Consider the following 18,589-nt stretch of genomic DNA (forward strand, 5'->3'; position numbering starts at 1 on the left):
AAAACATCTGCAGAACTAGCTGACTTTCTCTGAAGAATGTCAATGGGTCTGTTGTTGCAGCTTCTACCTCAATAACAAGAGTTAATTTTAAATGTTATTGACACCTACAATGTGGCAGTGCTGCTTCAGGCACTGACTGAAAGGTCAGTCTTCATGTGGTGATGCCCTGGATGTTAATCTCAGACACAGAAGGCCACCTACTGATTCAAGCTAAGTAAGGACCAACAAACTGTCACCTGACAGAGCTGCTCACTGCCTTCAAAGACCCTTTCCTGGTTGCAAAATTGCTGTGCTCAGGCAGAAAAAAAGTCAAGTACATCAGCTGAAGGTCAAAATTTTACATAAATGTGAACATGGCAACAGAATTCCCAAATCAAATCAACAGGATAATGCTCCATACAGATCCCCAACTTGGATCAACAGGCCCAGCTATGGCCTGAGGCAATGGGATGTTATCTTTGTCACTTTCAGCTTGAAACTGAAAATGAGCTGTTTTTCCAACAGTCATGACTCATTTCCACTTTTGAACCATGGGGCTGGATATTACAAGACGCCAAATGTGTTTTTGGTGAAGGCGGGCGGGGGGGCATATGAAATAGGGCACGTGTTCAGCACACCCTCCCTCAAGATCACCCCCATATTATCAAGGGTGGGCAAGCGCTAAATTCGGCAGCACCCCAAAACATGTACACAGACAATTCAGGGCCAATTCAGCGTTCCAGAAGCTCAATTCACCCTGGTGTAAAACTGCCCACCCAATAATATGGCCTTCAGGATTGGGCTGTCCTTTTTCTTTACAAGTTTTTAGAAGTATTGCACATCTGCGCAATATGCCCTGTAAAGCAACCAAAATAATCAAAGACCCCTCCCACCCCAGTTATACTCTTTTCCACCTTTTCGGTTGGGCAGAAGACATAAAAGTTTGAATACATATATGAAAGATTCAAGGACAGCTTCTTCCCCACTGATATCAGACTTTTGAATGGACCTCTCAAACATTAATTCTGATCTTTTTTTGCACCTTCTCTGCGGCTGTAACAGTGTATTCTGCACTCTGTTCTGCTATCCCTAATGCACTTTCTATTGTACAATCTGCCTACATGTGACAACATTAAATCAATCAATTAGAGGATCGTATCCCCTGCTTCACTCACCTGCCCTCTCTCTCCCTCCCTAAAATTACAAACCATTCCCTACCATTTGATCGTGAGTCATTACCCTGGGGCCTTCATCCTGGGACTGCTTGCAGTGTGATATAGCAGTCAGGAACTTAGCTCGTAATTGAACATAGCTCAACAGTTCTGTTGTCAAATCTATAGGGGCCAATTGTTCATCATGCAGCTTAGTTTAGTTCTGCAGAAAACATTTTATTTTTATTACGGTGTTAGGTAATCAGCCCCATTTGCTCACACATCACCACAGCTTGTAAACTCCAGTAAATTACCCAATAGCCCTCTCCAAATCCTGCCCGCATTGTATATTATTCATTCATATTGGATAAGGCTAAAAGAAAATCCTTGTGTCAACACCAACAGAGACTGAAAGATCCGGTCCCAGACTTTGTCTTTTAGTGAAGCTGATGGTTCGCATTTACAAACCATCTGTCGATTCTTCATGTTATTAGTACAAAGATTCACATAGACAGATGTTCTTTTAACTGCGTCGACTGGGGCAAGCAAACTAAGTATTTGCTGGAGAGGATGTCTGTATGCTGGAGATTAATGAAATTTAATAAAATGTGTCAGCATGCTTCCTGTAGAATGATGGATCAGACCAAAACAATTCCAACGTCCAACTATTTACAAAAGTGACAGATTTGAATTTTATACTGCACTTTCATCACTTGTGCTCCATTTTGAGCTGGTTGCTTTGTAGAAAAGTTGGCTCAGTTTGACACATGAGAGTCAACTATTAAAGCGAATGAGTTACTAACCCAGCATTCACAGGGACACAAGTTCGATTCCACCCTCAGGCAACTGTCTGTGTGGAATTTGCATTCTCCATGTGTCAGCTTGGGTTTTCTCTGAGTGCTCCGGTTTTCTCCCATAGTCCTATGATGTGCAGGTTAGGTGGATTGGCCATGCTAAATTACCCATTGTGTCTGAGATGTGTAGATTAAATGGATTAAACACGGTAAATTCAGGGTTACAGGGATAGGTAGAAGGGTGGGTTTGGGTGGGAAGCTGTTTGGATGGTTGGTGTGAACTCGATTGGTCGAATAGCCCCCTTCCACACTGTCGGAATTCTATGATTCATCCCTTCCTACTCTGCAGTACCATCACCAGCTATATCAGCTCTGCAATATTGTCTTTTCCCAATTAATTTGGAACGTTATTGTTTTCCTAGCTCTCCTTGCCTCCAACATTGGACATTCAGGGAAGGAAGGATAAACTAAAACTTCCTAGAATAAAAACAAACTGGATGTTGTTGGGTAAAAAATAGGCTTGTGAAATCTAAAGTAAATTTGTTATTTTAGATCAAAAAACATTTCTCTTCGAATCCCTATGCTGGGCGGAGCATAACTTAATAATATCGAAATTTTTATAGCATTTATATTAGAAGCTCAAATCTCAAACATTGATACTGTGTATTGTGTTAAATATTCCATTCCTAAAGTGTTACAAAATTGCTGGTAACTTTCCTGAGCTGGTCATCAGGTGCTGATACATTTTTTTAGTGGAAAGCACAGGGCAGTTAACATAAAAAGGAGATTCATTCAATTAGAGGAGATTCTTTCCAAGGATAATTTTAATTTGGGATGATATTTTATGTGCTGAATGTTATTGTACACTCCCCACCCAGTTCTCCCCATCCCTGATGCTGCCTGACCTGCTGTGTTCCTCCAGCTCCACACTGTATTGACCCTCATTTTGATAGATAGGTCAATTGATCTGGTGTCTAACAGAAGGCTAATTTGTTATTGATAATCTTGGGTTGTAACAGCAGCTTTCACCTTGCTGCCCAGGCCCTCCAGCCACTCTACACACAATCCCTTCATTGCTGTAATTTCAGTCTCAACTAGGGTATGCTGTGAACCTATGGTGGGGGCTTCGAGGGTGGGCGCATTGGAGGAATTGTGGGATGGGGAGTAGGGGAATTGAGGGTAGGGGAATTGTGGGTGGGGTGGGAATTGGGGGTGAGGGAGTAGGGGAATTGGGTGTGGAGGAGTGGGGGGACAGGAAGTGGGGGGAGGGGAATGGGAGGAGTGGGGGAATATGGGGTAAGAGAGTGGGGGAATGGGTGGGGGAAGTGGAAGGTAGTGGGAGTGGGGTAGTGGGAGAATTGGAGGATTGAGAGCAGGGAAGTGGGGGAAGGGGAGGAGTGGGGGAATGGGGTGGGGAGTGTGGGAGGATTGGGGGGGTGGAGTCTTTGGGGGTGGGGGAATGGGGGGGGGGGGGGGGGGGGGGGTTGGGGATTGGAATGGGGAGTGGGAAATGAGTGGAGACAAGTTTCAAGCTGCTGAATCTGTTAACAGGTTCGAGGCCATCTCCCAGTGGCCAGTATGAGATGGTGACTGAAAATAATACAAAGTATCAGCTGTCAAATCTCTGGATGTTTCAGGTCAGCCGCAAATGTAGAATTGGTACAGCATAAGAGGAGGTCATTCAGGCCACTGTCTGTACTGGCTTTCAGAATGAGGAAGGCAGCTGGAATTTCTCCTCTCTTACTCATATCATTGCCCTGTACATGGAGTATAGAGAGCAGGGATGTCCCCAGTTAGATTGCTCATCCTTACCAGTTTGCCAGGGCTCCAGTAAGGCAGCAATAGGAAGCTCTGCAATGCTCTTGGACTTCCAAACCAGGAAGAGGAACAAACAGCCAGGGATTCCTTTGCTGGTAGCCACATTAGTAGAAGTGATGAGTGAGAATGGATTTGATTAAAACTCTTGCCTGTTTGAAAAGATGATCATGGGGGATGTTCATGGAGGAGGATGGATCACTTGAGGGACAGAAGCCATTGGGCATTAAACGTAAGGAATTGTGTGAGGAAGAAAGTGGAGGGCGTGGAATTTTAGTGTGTACTTTCCACATTGTCCCACTGGATGTTAACCTCGCTCTCTGACAATCCAATGGTTGTGCCCAAAACTTCCCGGCAATGTGGCCGCAACTCAATCAGAAATTTATCAACATAGAAAATAAATGAAATTATTGCTGGCCTCATACCTCCTCCACCAGTTGCAGCATTCGACGGGTGCTTTCCAGAGACTGTGAAGAGAGGGAGTAAATAAACATTGTGAGACCACTGTGAATAAATGCGAAAGCTTCTTTTCGTCAACAATTGCTTTAAGGAACCTAAATCCACATCATACAAACAATCTTTAATCACAAACTTCAATCACAGCTACACATAGAAAATACGTACACTTGTATAGCACCTTTCCTGAACACAAAAAGTCCCTATATACTTAACAGCCAATGAGGTACTTTTGAATCAGTTACTGCTATCAGATAGGAAGTATGCATGGAAAGTTCTTTACGCAGAGGGTGGTGGGTGCCTGGAATGCGTTGCCAGCTGAGGTGGTAGAGGCGGGCACGATAGCGTCATTTAAGATGTATCTAGACAGATACATGAATGGGCAGGGAGCAGAGGGATACAAATCCTTGGAAAATAGGCAACAGGTTTAGATAGAGGATCTGGATCTGGCTTGGAGGGCTGTAGGGCCTGTTCATGTGCTGTAATTTTCTTTGTTCTTTGTTCTTTGTAATAGTCTAGTGGTATTATTGCTGACTGTTAACCCAGAGACCCAGGTAATGTTTTAGGGATGTGGCTTTGAATCCTCCAAGGCAGTTGGTGGAATTTGAATTCAATAAATATCTGGAATTAAGACTCTAATGATGACTTTGAATCCATTGTTGGTGGTCAGAAAAACCCAGCTGGTTCACTAATGTCCTTTAGGGAAGAAAACTGCCATCTGGCCTACATGTGACTCCAGACTACAGCAATGTGGTTGACTCTTAACTGCCCTCTGGCCAATTAGGGATGGGCAAAAAATGTTGGCCTAGCCAGTGATGCCCTCATCCCATGAATGAATAGAAAAAAAAATGGAAACAGCACCTGATTTGCTCCTATAGTTAGTCAATGCTTGATGATCAGATTGTCTGTTTCAGTGGCTTTGGTTGGAGGGATGGGGGGGTGGTAAATATTTGCCAGGAAACAGCGGAGAACTACACCTCCCACAAAGAGATTTCTCACAACCAGTGCCCACTGAGACCAGAAACAAATCCTTCCGACTGGAAATAATGCGGATTGGTGTGGGAGAAGCAGCTTTAAAGGGTAAAACTGTACTGAACCCATGCCAATAACAAAATTACAAAATAGTCTATTCCTGTCTGTAAAAGCAGATCTCTTAGTGACATGTTTTTCTTATATTTTTGTGTCAATTTTTCCCATTATAAATTCCAATGTCCACATTTATAATGGAAGTGCTTAAGCGAACGCATAATTACAAGCTCCCAGCAATAGGGGCGCTGTTGTACCTCAGGTTTTCTCTACTATAAAGTTTTATTTATTTTTAATCCTAAATCTAATTATACTTGCAAGATGTCTTCAATTTTAATAGTTTTATTACAAATAAATCTTCTCCTTGGCCAGTCCCTCAACAGCAAAGATGACTTTCTTCTAGTCTAGAGCTGTGGGTGATCTAAAACTGGATCTGCACTCTCTGTCTGAGGAGCGGAGGGTCACAGGGAGACAGCTGGTGTTTGAAGAGGTGGTGGTGGGGAGGACATGTTCAACTTTTCACACTCTCCCTCCAAGGTCTGGCCTCACTCTGTGCCTGTCAATGATGCTCAAAATGGTTGTCTCCTTTACAGACAATTCCTCTCCAGTTTTTACAGAGGTTCTTGGGTTAGTTATTCCCATGAGCCACTGGAGATGTTGCATTCCTCGGGGGGGCTTTGAGCAGGTACCCTACCCTCCCAGTAAACACTCACTGTGGTGAAGTTTGGAGTAGAGTTCATTGCCCTTATCCAATAGTGCCCCCGTTTCCTGTTCCCTGTTCCCGGTTCTAATCCCACTTCAACAGAAGAGTACAGCCAATGCCAACAGTCCATGACCAGTGTCACTGCTGAGCAACCAATCCATAAATGTGAATGTGACTCTCTGAGATTGGATAGTTGACAGAACTGTTAAAAACGGATTTCTCTCTTTGTGCTTTCAGTGTAAAAAGTGGTTAAAAGAATATCTTGCAAGAAGGTTTGGTCTTTATTATCATTGTCCTTTGTGATTTCACCCTGATGATATAAAGCACCAGGACACAACAGGAAAGGGGGTGTCAATATGTGCCATGCTCTGTCCACCACACGGAAGAGATACAAACATGGCACTGCCAGGCCACAAAAGAGGCAGCAGCATTTCAAATTGGGCTGCCTTTTACTTCCAGTGCCTGTATCAACTACAACCCCACTGCACCCTACCTGCTACGTGTGAGTGGGTTAATACCATCATTTTGTATTGCAGATCCTCAGAACTCTGGGGTTTACAAAAGAGTTAATGGAATGAGCAGCTGGCAGGTATTGTAAACATTACCAGAGAGAAACAGATGTTACCATTATCATTGACATCAATCTCAGGACTGAAGGAAAGTAGATATCTTGAAGGAAGAGCTTAGAAAGGTTGCTGATCAAGAATGGGTTGGAGGACAGGGAGGCACGTGAGGAGATGGTTGAGAATTTTAAATTCAACGTGTTGCTGGAGCAAAAGCCAATAATGGTGACTGAGGACAGAAAGGCTGCAGCTTCAATCGTGCTCTAAGAAACAGTAGTCTTTAGACACTATTACACTATTACTTTGCAACACAGATGCTGCAATTCTCGTTTTTCTCAAAACAAGAGGGTTAAATCAAGCAGACAGTTCTGTCAGTTGGTGGATTTAATATTCCTTGCTCCCCCTGGCATCTCATTTGAGAAACCATCTCTGTCACATCATCTGGTTGATGACTGTCAGTTTTTGCTCATTCCCATCCCAGGCTCCTGTGACCATACAGCCATGAGCTGTCAGTATTAATTACCAGCTTCTCCATCACACACTGTGGGCTCCTGTCTCTAATTCCTCCTTGTCCTTGAAGACAAGCTTTTTGTCCTCATCGATTTTCACTACGCACAGCCCCATGACCCTTTAGAGACTGTGAAATCACTGGTGCCTTTGTAATTGTTCAGACAGCCAAAGGGTTCAAACTCTCCAAAGTCACTGAAATTCATGAAACACATCTTTCATCAAGCCTATCACCAATCATTCATTTAAAAATATAAAACTTTTGTTTCTATTTTTAAAAGGTTTCATTGGTCTGTCAAAAATGAATGCAATGAATCGTGTTTAAGTTGCAATGATTATTACATTTATAATGGCCTCCTTCCACCTCTTTGCCATTGTTTTGCTGAAACTGTTATCTATTCCTTTGTTAACCCGAGGCCTGACTATTCCAATGCATTCCTGACCAGTTTTGCATCTTCTGTGCTCTGTGAAAGTGTTTACCCAAACTCTGTTGCCCAGTTCCTAATGCACAGCAACTCCTGTTCACCCGTCACCCCTGTGCTCTCACCAGCTCCCCCATCTGGCAATGGTTCAAACTGAGAGTTCTCATCCTTTGTGTTCAAATGCTGAAGGCCTTGCCTTTCCTACCTCTGGGTCCCCCCAGTCCTAGTATTTTGCCTTCCCCCAATCGTGGTCTCTTGTGCATTTTTGATTTCCTGCACTGGCCCTATTATCTCATGCCAATCTCCTGCCTTTTCCTCATAATCCTGCACACTATTTTATCCCAATAAGCATGCAATGCCTCTTGAATGCCTTAACTGAAACTGGCCACATTTCCAGCCCAGTGACATTAACATCATGTCACTGTCTCCCCATCACAGTGTGCAGTCTTACTGCAAAGTCCTGCTCATGATTCTCTGCCTATCATGGCCATTCCTTTTTGCACCTCTAATGATGAAATTTCACTAAGCACAGAAGATAATTGATATTTATGGCTCTTTTCTCTGAAGCTTGGCAGGATTTATTTTGAGCATCACTTTCTTTGGTTCTCCATCCACCATTGCAGTTACTAACTCTTTGCTCTGGTGTAGTTACAAAGCTGCTGCTTGGTTCTTTGCTGTATTCACGGTGGGTGGTACCCAGTGGCAGTCGACCATTCAATTGATTCAATATCCATCTCCATCCATTGTCCTAACTCCATTCCAGATGGAACTGAAGATGGACACAAACAGCTACTGGGCACAGAGGTTTCGAACTGGGAACCCAGACTTGAGTGCCTTGCAGTGTTACCTGCTTCCTTTGTTTCTGTGGAAACAGGTGAAAGGTCATTTAGCCCCTTGTGTCTGTTCCAGTGTTCAGTTAAATCACTGTTAGCCTGTATCATAACTGCATCTACGCAAAGTGGTTCCATTCTACTTAATCCCCTTTACCTAACGTCAATCTATCAATCTGAATGCCAATATTTACAAATTGAACCCTCAGCCTCAACAGATTTGTGTGTGTGTGTGTGATAAGAGCCTCCTGAGATTAGAAATGAGGCCTGCCTCTCATTTTATTGTTATATCCCCTTTCTCTAATATCCCTCTACCAGCGGGAGTAGCTTCGCCGGCCACTGCATCAGCTCTCTTGAACATTTAGAACACTGTTTAGCCTTCTGCTCTCAAACAAGCAAAATGGATGCTGAGCCTTTGCAACCTCTCAGATAATTGAAACCTTTTTAGCCCCAGCACCATTCCAATAAATCTGCACTCCAAGGCCAGTATATCCTTCATGAAGAAGACAATGAATTCTCCTGTATCCTTTGATGCCCATGTGGCTGCAATAATACAGTAAGGATCTCAAAAAGTTAATGCTAGGTCAAAATGGTGAGATATTCCTGCCACGTTATAAATCATTGGTGCAGTGACTACTATCTACAGACACGGTACTGAAAAGACAATGAAGCTATTCAGAAGTGTTTGTCAGAATGATTGTGGGAATGGACAGACGAGGAGTGCTTAACTAACCTGGGCTTGTCCTTAATGGAAAAGAATAGGTTGGGAGGTGATCTCATGACTGTTTTCAGGATCCTAAAGGGGCTACACAGATTATTGACCAGGATGATAGAAGCCAAACTAAGCAGACCATAGTCTACCTTTCATTTAGCAGCTCCAATGTTCTGGTGTGATGGTACGATACATTTATAAAGAAATAGCCAATCACCTCATCTGTAATCTGGTCAGCACAACGCTGCATCTCCTCCAGTTCTGACCTCATGTCCACGTTGCCATCCATGGCCCCTCCTGTGAGTCAGTCACATTACATAGAAGGACTTGTGGTTACTCAAGGCACAGAGGCCTTCAAGGGTCTGGAAAACAGAAAATGATCACTTTCGAACAGTTACCATATTTAGAATATTATTCAGTGTCAGACATCACTCAATTTATATCGTTATGGATTAGACCAAACTCCCTCAAAATATATCAAAGAGATAGCCTACATCTTAACTTTTTATTTTGTTTAAAGGCAAGTGTAAGGTGCTATGTTCCAGATGTCATTTGATTGGTCCACTATTTGCGTCTAAGTAAAACACACTTTATTCTTACAACAGAGTTAAAACACAAAAGAAGAATTGGAATAACTTTAACTCTATTGAAATACTTAATAAAATAATATATTATTTAATTACTAATCATCAACTGTTCCAATATAGCAGCTTCCCATAAACACACTCTTGGCAAAGGCAAATTCAGCAAAACAGATTTTCTTCACATGCTATTTCCTTTCCGGTCCAGGAGAGAGGAACACTGAAAGAAACTAACTAGCAGCAGAGAGAGAAGTCGAGCTTTTTGCCTGCAGCAGAGGGAGAAAGGACTGTATCTATCAGTTTGAGTAGTCAGCTCCAAAGCCCAACTGAAAGCAAAACTAAAACCCTGGGTCAGTGTGAGCCTGACTCCACCCACTTATGCTTCTTTTGTCTAATTTAAAAAAAACCTAAAACCCTGCGCTTGTGTGAGCCTGACTCCTCCCACTCATGCTTCTTTTGTCTAATTGTAAAAAAACACGCACGGAGCTCAAAGCTGTTTAACCACTGCTTCTGAAGCAGATAATTCAGTCACCACTGTGGCAATACCTCTCTGCAAGAGAATCAGCACAAAACAAGTCCCTCTTAAAGGTACAGTACCATCACAATATTACTCTCGGCTGTAGGGAGATTGCAGTTCAGTTATATAGGGTGAGACCACTATTGGAGTATTGTGTACTCATTTAAGGAAAAGTGTAAATATCTTGGAGGCAGTTCAGAGATGGTTTAGCAGACTAATAAAGGCAAAACACTGCAGGTGCTGGAAATTTGAAACAAATAGAGATTGCTACAGAAACTCAGCAGGACTTTGTTTCTGTCTCCACAAATGCTATGAGTTAACATTTTGAGTCCAGTATGACTCTGAAGAATAAGGTTCTTATATAAATTTCAGTTTGCTCCCAAATTAAGTGCTTTAGACTGCATCCAAGAAATGCCTCATTCAATAGCGATAGAATTTCCTAACTGATTAATGATGCTCATGTCAGACTGAAAAAACGTATTTCTGGCCACTGATATGATGGAATACTCCCTGTTTGCCTGGATAAGTGCAGCTGCAACAACACGCAAGACGTTCAACACTGTCCAGGACAAAGCAGCCCGCTTGACTGGCACCACATCCACCATCTTAAACATTCACTCCCTTCATCACCAATTTGTTTCCTTGCTCAGTACCAGCCATATGTATTATTTACAAAATTTACTGCAGCAACTCACCAAGGCTCTTCTGACAGCTACTTCCAAACCTGTGACCTGTATTATCAAGAAGGACAAGGGCAGCAGATACATGGGAGCAACATGTAAGTTGCAAGTCCTCTCCAAGTAACTCACCATTCTGACTTGCAAATATATTGCCGTTCCTTCACTGTCACTGAATCAAAATCCTGGAACTCCCTCCCTAATGGCATTGTGAGTCAAAGTATAGCACATGGACTGTAATGGTTCAAGAAGGCAGCTCACCACCACCTTCTCCAGAGACAATTAGGTATGGGCAATAAAATTTGGTTTTGCCATTGACACCTAGATCCCATGAACAAATTTTAAAAAAAACTCCTGACGATGTCAAGTGTAGCCATTTCTAATTGTTTCTGATAGAGTTTTCTTTTAACAGGAAGAACAGAATCCAAGTTCAACACCCGAACAAAATCTGAGCTGAACGGGACAATCCAAATTTGTTGGGCTTTCTGAAATTCCTGAGAAGCACTCACAAGTTTATAGCTTTCTTTTTGAACACAAGAAACGATTTTTCCACTTGTAAGCGAGGGGTTAGTGCTGACATTTTTCAATGTAGTTGCATCCACAGCAAATATCTGGACACAAATCACTCTCTGGTTTTCCCATTTTTCTCAGTCTTATCTTGTTTTCAAAGGCATAAAAGACCAAGGTCAAATTGGGCCACATTATCATTCAGTGTGTTCATGTGTTCATTCTCACCTTGAAGCTCTGTGAAAATGAAGGGGTCCGGGAGAGCTGAGAAGCTGCCAGCGTGACTCATCACAGACATTTTGTAAAGCCGCTCACACAAGCTCTTCAATTAGATATTTCAAGCTATACGTACTAGAAAAACACAACAGGTCCCTTCAGTATGTGAAACAGCAATAAAGGGCTTACTCATAACGTTAACCCAATATCCTCTGGCAGGCTTGCTCTATATTTCCAGCATTTTTTGAACATAAAGAATCAATTTGATTGCTCACTCAGATTGGGACACAGTTTAGGAAGCTATATTGTACATAATTTGGTGCTATTAACCCAGGAAATTTCATTGACAATTTAAAATTTTACAGGCTTCTCTAAATGTAGGATTAGTTCCAGGGAACTGGAAGATTACAAATGTACATCATTGTTTGAGAAAGGGGCAGAGGATAATTCAGAAAACTGCAGACCTATCAATTTGACATCAATAGAGGGAAAACTGATGGAGGCCATAATATTGGAGAAGATAAATATACACTTAGACAAAAAGTAAGTTAATACTAGTCAGTTAACACGGATTTGTCAAGGGCAGGCCATGTCTGACAAATTTAATTGAGATCTTTGTCAAGTTGATATAGTAGATAAGAGTGGTGCTGTGGATGTTGTATATTTGGACTTTCAGAAAGCTTTGACATGGTGCCACATGGCAGGTCAGTTAGCAAATTAGAAATGTTTGGAATTGATGGATTCTTGATAGTATGGATTAGAAGTTGGCTTGGAGACAAGTTGAAAATGGTGTTCTCCAGGGATCAGTGTTGGGAGCCTTGTTTTTCTGATTTATATAAATGATTTGGAAATGGGTGTTGGAGGAAAAAAATCTCTAAATTTGCAGTTGATACTAAAATAGAGAGAATAATGAATTGTGAGGATGTCACTGAGCAACTTCAGAGGCACATTGACAAGTTGGCCAAATGGGCAGACACCTGGCAAACCAAATGTAGAATTATAGAATCCCTACATTTTGAAAACAGGCCATTCAGCCCAACAAATCCACACTGCCCCTCTGAAGAGCGTCCCACCAAGACCCATTTCCCTACCCCTGCATTTTCCCATATCTAACCCACCTATCCTAAACATCCCTGGGCAGTATGAGCAATTTAGCATGGCCAATTCACCTACATTGCACATCTTTGAATTGTGGGAGAAAACCAGAGCACCCGGAGGAAACCCACGCGGACAATGAGCAAACTCCACACAGACAGTCAACTAAGGGTGGAATTGAACCCAGGTTCCTGGAGCTGTGAGGCAGCAGTGCTAACCACTGTGCCACCTAAGTGTGGATTCTCCCCGGTGGTGAATTACTAGAATGACAATGCAAGGATAGATAAATGAAATTTGGCTTAGTCTCCTTGGAGCAGAGAAGATTAAGAGGTGACCTAATTGAGGTGTTCAAAATTATGAGCAATTTTGACAGGGTAATGAAGGATATTCTATTTCCAATAGTCAGTAACTAGGAGTCACAATATCAAGGCTGTCAGGAAGAGAACCAGGATTGAGATGAGAAGGTTCTTTACTTAGAGAGTTGTTAGGATTTGGAACGCACTGCCTTGGAAAGTGGCGCAGGCAAATTCCATAGGAGGTTTCAAAACAGAGCTGGATATATATTTTTAAGTGATGACTTTAGAAGGCTATGAAGATGGGGGTGAAGAATGGGACTAGCAGGGGCAGCTGGTACAGACATGATGGGCCAAATGGCCTCTTTCTCTAATGTAAAATTTTGTGATTCTACGGCTTCCCAATTCAAACTGCTCCACTCTCAACTCAACCTCCATTGGGCAATTGTTTCAAAAGATTCCCAAGTCCAATTGGAAAGGGAATTATTTTTATGGGAGGGGTATGACCTTGCTAGACTATTAATCCGGAGACCCAGGTTCAAAACTCACTGTGGCCGATGGTGGAATCTGAATTCAATCAAAAAATCTGGAATTAAGGATCTACTGATGACCATGAAAACAGTGCTGATTATTATTATTATATATTATTATTAGGGCGGCACGGTAGCTCAGTAGTTAGCACTGCTACCTCACAGCACCAGCGTGGGTTTGCTCCAGTTTCCTTCCACAGTCCAAAGATGTACAGATTAGGTGGATTGCCCACAGTGTGCAGGGATGAGTGGAGTAGGTCTGGGTGGGATGCTCTGAGGGTTGGTGTGGACATGTTGGGCCGAAGGGCCTGTTTCCACACTGTAGGGATTCCATGATTATAAAGACCTATCTAGTGCACTAATACCCTTTAGAAAATAGGACAGTACAGCACAGGAAAAAGCCCTTTGGCCCACCATGCCTGTGCCAACCATGATGCTACTCTAAACTAGTCCATCTGCCAGCACATGCCATATCCCCCTATTCTCTGCCTGTTCAAGCGTCTGTCCAAATGCCTCTGAAACTTTGCTATCATCTCTGTTTCTACAACCTTTCCTAGCAGGGCATTCCAGGCACCTCCTACCCTCTGTGAAAAAAACTCTCCTTGCACATCTCTTTTAAACTTTCCCCCTCTCACCTTAAACCTATGCCCCTTTGGGAAAAGGAAATTACTATCCTGCCTACATGTGACTCCAGACCCATTACCATGTTGTTGACTCTTTACTAGGCTAGCCAGCAACATCTACATCCTGTGAATGAATATTTTAAAAATTGGGCACAGTTTATGCTGAATCTCCCAGTGCAGTGCTGAGGGAGGTCAGCACTGTTGGAGTTGCTGTCTTTTCAATAAAGCGAGAAACTAATCCACCCTGGCAGGTAATAGCAGAGAGTTCATGCCACTGACAGAGAGCAGGAGAGTTCTCCTCTGTGTCCTGGCTAACATGTATTCTTCAGCTAACATCATTAAACAGATTATCACAATGAGGTTGCTGCATACAAATTGGCTTCTGTGTTTCTTGCATTACAACAATGTCTACACTACAAAAGTATATAGTTGACTTTAATGCACTTTTAGACTTTGAGAGGTAAGACCATTAGATGTAGAAGCAGAAATAGGCTATTTAGCCCTTCAAGTCTACCCTACCATTCATTGAGACCATGGCTGCTCTGACAATTGCCAACTTCATACATGAAAGGCGGTATGGAAATGAAAGTCATTCTTACTTTTATCTCCTAACTCTTCAATGGCTGCCCACTGTCTGTGGAGCACCTGGGAAGGCACAGTCTGAACTGGCCACTTCTCTGACTCAAAAGATTGTCCCTGGAGAAAACTCAGGCGGATATCTGTAGCAAATCGGACAGCGAAAGATAGTGAGTGAGGATTAAATTCCAACCTCCACCAAGACAGAGTTGCTAGCAGCTGAAGAGCAGGAAGGTTTGAAATGGAGCAATTAATTATGTAAATGATCGAAAAAGCACATTGCCCAGCCCATTAAGAGATTCTGAAGCAAAGAGGTGAAGATGGAACTTTGTGTAAATGATGATGAGAAAACAAAGTAACCAGTAATGTATGGTCTTACATCAAATCCCCACATCACAGGCTTAAACAAAGTCACTTCTCTTGCTCATCAAAGTGAGGGGCGTTAGTGTAAGAGCAGAAAAGACTCTACTTTGGGCACTCAGAACTGATTTTGGTGGGTGGGGCAGGGACACAGGTACAGTGAGTGTGGCTAGGGTATCTGGGCCATCCAGAATCATGGATTCTGATGTCCAGCTTTAATGGACCACACGGTCTTGATCAAACGTACACATATCCATTACCAGCCCTCAGTTAGCAGGAGTGAATCTTTAGTGACAGGAATGCAGCCAGCAGTCAGGTGGGCATGTGGTGAAAGGGCATCCAGGTATAATCTGAGTTGAGCGGTGTTGGGTAGGCTGGGTGGACATTTGGTGACATAAAGAAAAACCACCAGAGGGATAGATCTTTCTGGCAATGGTGGTGTTAATGGGGAGGAGTGCACACACAGAAAGCTAGTCCAGTATTCTCTGATGTGTTGTGACAGGCCAAACAGAAGGAAGAATATCCCCCAGCCTCTTAGATTAACTCAATACAGACAGCCAAGTATGGATTGATATATATTGACTTGGATGTAGTACTCCTCAATTTTAATATCATGTCGTGTTCAAATCAGTCCATAACCTCATTCACCCCCAACAGTGTAACCTTCTCCAGCCACAAAGCTCCAAGAAGCTTGTTTTCTGATCCTGGCCTCTGCTACATTCCCCATTCTCTTGGCCCACCATTGATGGCTGTGTCTTCAGTTGCTGCAACCCTCAGCTCAGGGGGATCTCATAGAAACCCATAATATTCTAACAGGGCTAGACAGAGTGGATGCAGGAAGGATGCTCCCGTTGGCAGCAGAGTCCAGAAGCTTTTGTCACAGTCGAAGGATACAGGGTAAACCATTTAGAAGTAAGATGAAGAGAAATTTCTTCACCCAGACAGTAGTGAGCCTGTGGAGTTCACTACTACAGAAATCAGTCAAGGCCAAAACATTGTGTGTTTTACAGGAGTTGGATATAGCTCTTGGGATTTCGTTGGATGATCAGCCGCGATCATAATGAATGGTGGAACAGGCTCAAGGGGCCAAATGGTCTACTTCTGTTCCTATTTTCTATGTATCTTACATCTGGAACTACTGCTTCACTGACATTTGGGTAGATGGAATCAAGGAATCCTGATAAACATATTATATTCCACTGCTGTTATATTGCAAATAAAAACTCCTTCTGATTCATAGCCCCACTTAGTCACGAATGTACATTTTAATCAGAAATAAGAAAGCTGCATTGTGAAGGTATCCAGAGGGCAGCAGACATTCTACACCATGAGTGACTTAGAAAGGCAGAAGTTGGCGACAGGAAAAGACTCTCTCCCAGCTGGTTGTGGCCAGATGTCATACACATACTGACCCATCAAGGATGTGCAGGCTAGGTGGGTTAGCCATGGGAAATGCAGGGTTACAGGAATAGGGCAGGGGCTGGGGCTGGCTGGGATACTCTTAGGAGGATCAGTATGGATTTGTAATTCAGAAGCCCAGTAAATTTGCTGGGGTTACAAGTTCAAATCCAAGCACAGCTACTGGTGGAATTTAACTTGGGTTAATAAATCTGAAATTAAAAGTTTGCCTCAGGAATGGTGACCATGAACTGACTGTCATAGAAACCCACCTGGTTCACTAAGATCCTTTAGGAAAGGCAATCTACTCCAGGTGTCATTGACTCTTAACTGCCCTCTGGCTGAGCAAACCCTCCAGTTCAAGGGCAATTAGGGATGGACAATAAATACTGGCCTTGTCAATGATGCCCACATCCCATGTAAATAAGCAAAACTCTGCATTCAATTCTGTCTATTGAAGCTAATGTCTGGTTTAATCAGCTCCTGATGATGTCAGAACCAGGAGAACAATCAGACCACCCAATCCCTTGATTGATAGGTCAATCACGAGGGGTCGTAGTTTTAGGGTAAGGGATGGGAGATTCAGAGGGGATTTGGCAAGAAACTTTTCACTCAGCGGGTGGTGGGAATCTGCCTGGAAAGCACTGTCTGGGAAGGTAGTGGAGGCCAGAAACCTTACAAGCTTTAAAAAAAAATTTGGATGAGCACTTCAAATGCCATAACATTCAAGGATATGGGACAAGTGCCAGAAACCGGGATTAGCGTGCCTGTAGTGGTAGTTATGTCGGTGCAGACTCGATGGGCCGAAGTACCTTTTCTGTGCTGTATAAATCTATGAATCACCTGCTCTGACACTGACTGGAAATTAGAAAACTATCACTGCCAAAACTAGCAAATCAGGTTATTTTGCGAGGTGTTTGGTAGATTAGCACTTGACAGCTCTCAACACATTCAAATTCAAGATGCATGCACTCAGTGAAGTAGAGTGGTGCCTTATAAGTATCTCCATGAGATCTTGTATTAATCAAGAGTGCCTCACTTTAATGCCTCGTCCAAAAGATGGCACTTCTGACTGTGTAGCACTCCCTCGGTACTGCACTGAAAGCTTAGCATGGATTATGTGGCCAAGACTCTGTAGTGGGACTTTTAACACATAAGAACAGATGTTCTTCCAAAGCTAACACATTGGGTTCAATTAAAAGGAAAGTAGTGCAGACGGTGGAGCTCTGAAATAAAAATAGAAAATGCTGAAGAAACTCAGCAGGTCTGACAGTATCTGCAGAGAAACAGAGTGCAGTATGACTCTTCTTCAAAACTGGAAAATCACGGTTTTAATGTTATTGACAGAGGGGAAGAGGAACGAGTGGTACACATAGTAAGGGTGCCCAGAGCAAGTGACAAAAGGAGTGTTAATGGTGGTAGGAGAGATATATGATGCAGAATAGGTGTTAATGAGTTCTGAAGAAGTCATATCAGTCTTCAAATTTTAACTCTGTTTTGCTCTCCATACCTGCTGAGATTCTCCAGCATTTTCTGCTTTTAGTTCAGATCTCCAGTGTTTTTCCTTACTTAAACATTAAAGATAAGTGTGAATTGAAGGAAAATAGGTCAGTTCTGCTGAGAGCAAACCAATGCAAACAAGACACTTGGGGGTAATCAAAACGAGACAGTGTTTATGCTTTGAAGTTGTTGAATTCAAACATTAAGTTCTGAAGGCTGTAGAGTGCCTAAGTGGAAAGTGAGGGGCTGTTCCTCTAGTACATTAGGTTCACTAACTGGAGACATGGAAATGGTAGTCAGTAAGACTCTCAATGAATTTTCAGCAGCAAACACTCAAAAGAAAGTGTTAAGAAAACATCAGTTGAAAAATCTAGACCAAGCACCCACATTACAGCCACATATATGCTCCTTTCCCACTCGAGTCCAGGGAAAGATTGTATAGCCCCATAAGATAAGGTGAACTAAGACAATTTCACTTAGACTTTGTAGTACTGATTGGAAGAGCAAATTGTGGTCACGGTTGAAGGGGAGGAAAGGGGGAGTAGGTGATGATATCATCCTGCAACTCCGTTAGATGATTGAGTAGTCCTCAGGGAACTGCAGGGCAATGTTCCTCTGATTGGACCTTTCTGCAGCTTGATCGAGTGCCATAGCCTTAAGCTTATAGACTGAATTAGCACATTGCTGTTTGTGGGGGCTTGCTGTGTGAATGCTAGCTGCTGTAGTTTGGAAATTGCAGCTGTGATACAGAGCTCTGT

The 18,589-nt window shown here is 42.8% G+C and overlaps 1 protein-coding gene across 2 annotated transcripts in view; it reads right to left on the minus strand.

Annotated features, from left to right (window-relative positions):
• The window catches only part of LOC109921752 (synaptosomal-associated protein 25-like), an 80,499-nt gene that overhangs the window by 43,727 nt on the left and 18,183 nt on the right, over nucleotides 1-18,589 (minus strand). For both annotated transcript variants that reach the window (XM_048618326.1, XM_048618325.1), the window contains exons 2-3: nucleotides 9,176-9,320; nucleotides 4,165-4,206 (exon numbers count right to left, since the gene is read on the minus strand). In XM_048618326.1, the coding sequence (XP_048474283.1) occupies nucleotides 4,165-4,206; nucleotides 9,176-9,247 (114 nt within the window). In that variant the 5' untranslated portion in view covers nucleotides 9,248-9,320. The remainder of the gene's footprint in view (nucleotides 1-4,164; nucleotides 4,207-9,175; nucleotides 9,321-18,589) is intronic.

Source organism: Rhincodon typus, chromosome 39 (assembly GCF_021869965.1).
Source record: "Rhincodon typus isolate 14 chromosome 39, sRhiTyp1.1, whole genome shotgun sequence".
Lineage (NCBI taxonomy): Eukaryota > Metazoa > Chordata > Chondrichthyes > Orectolobiformes > Rhincodontidae > Rhincodon > Rhincodon typus.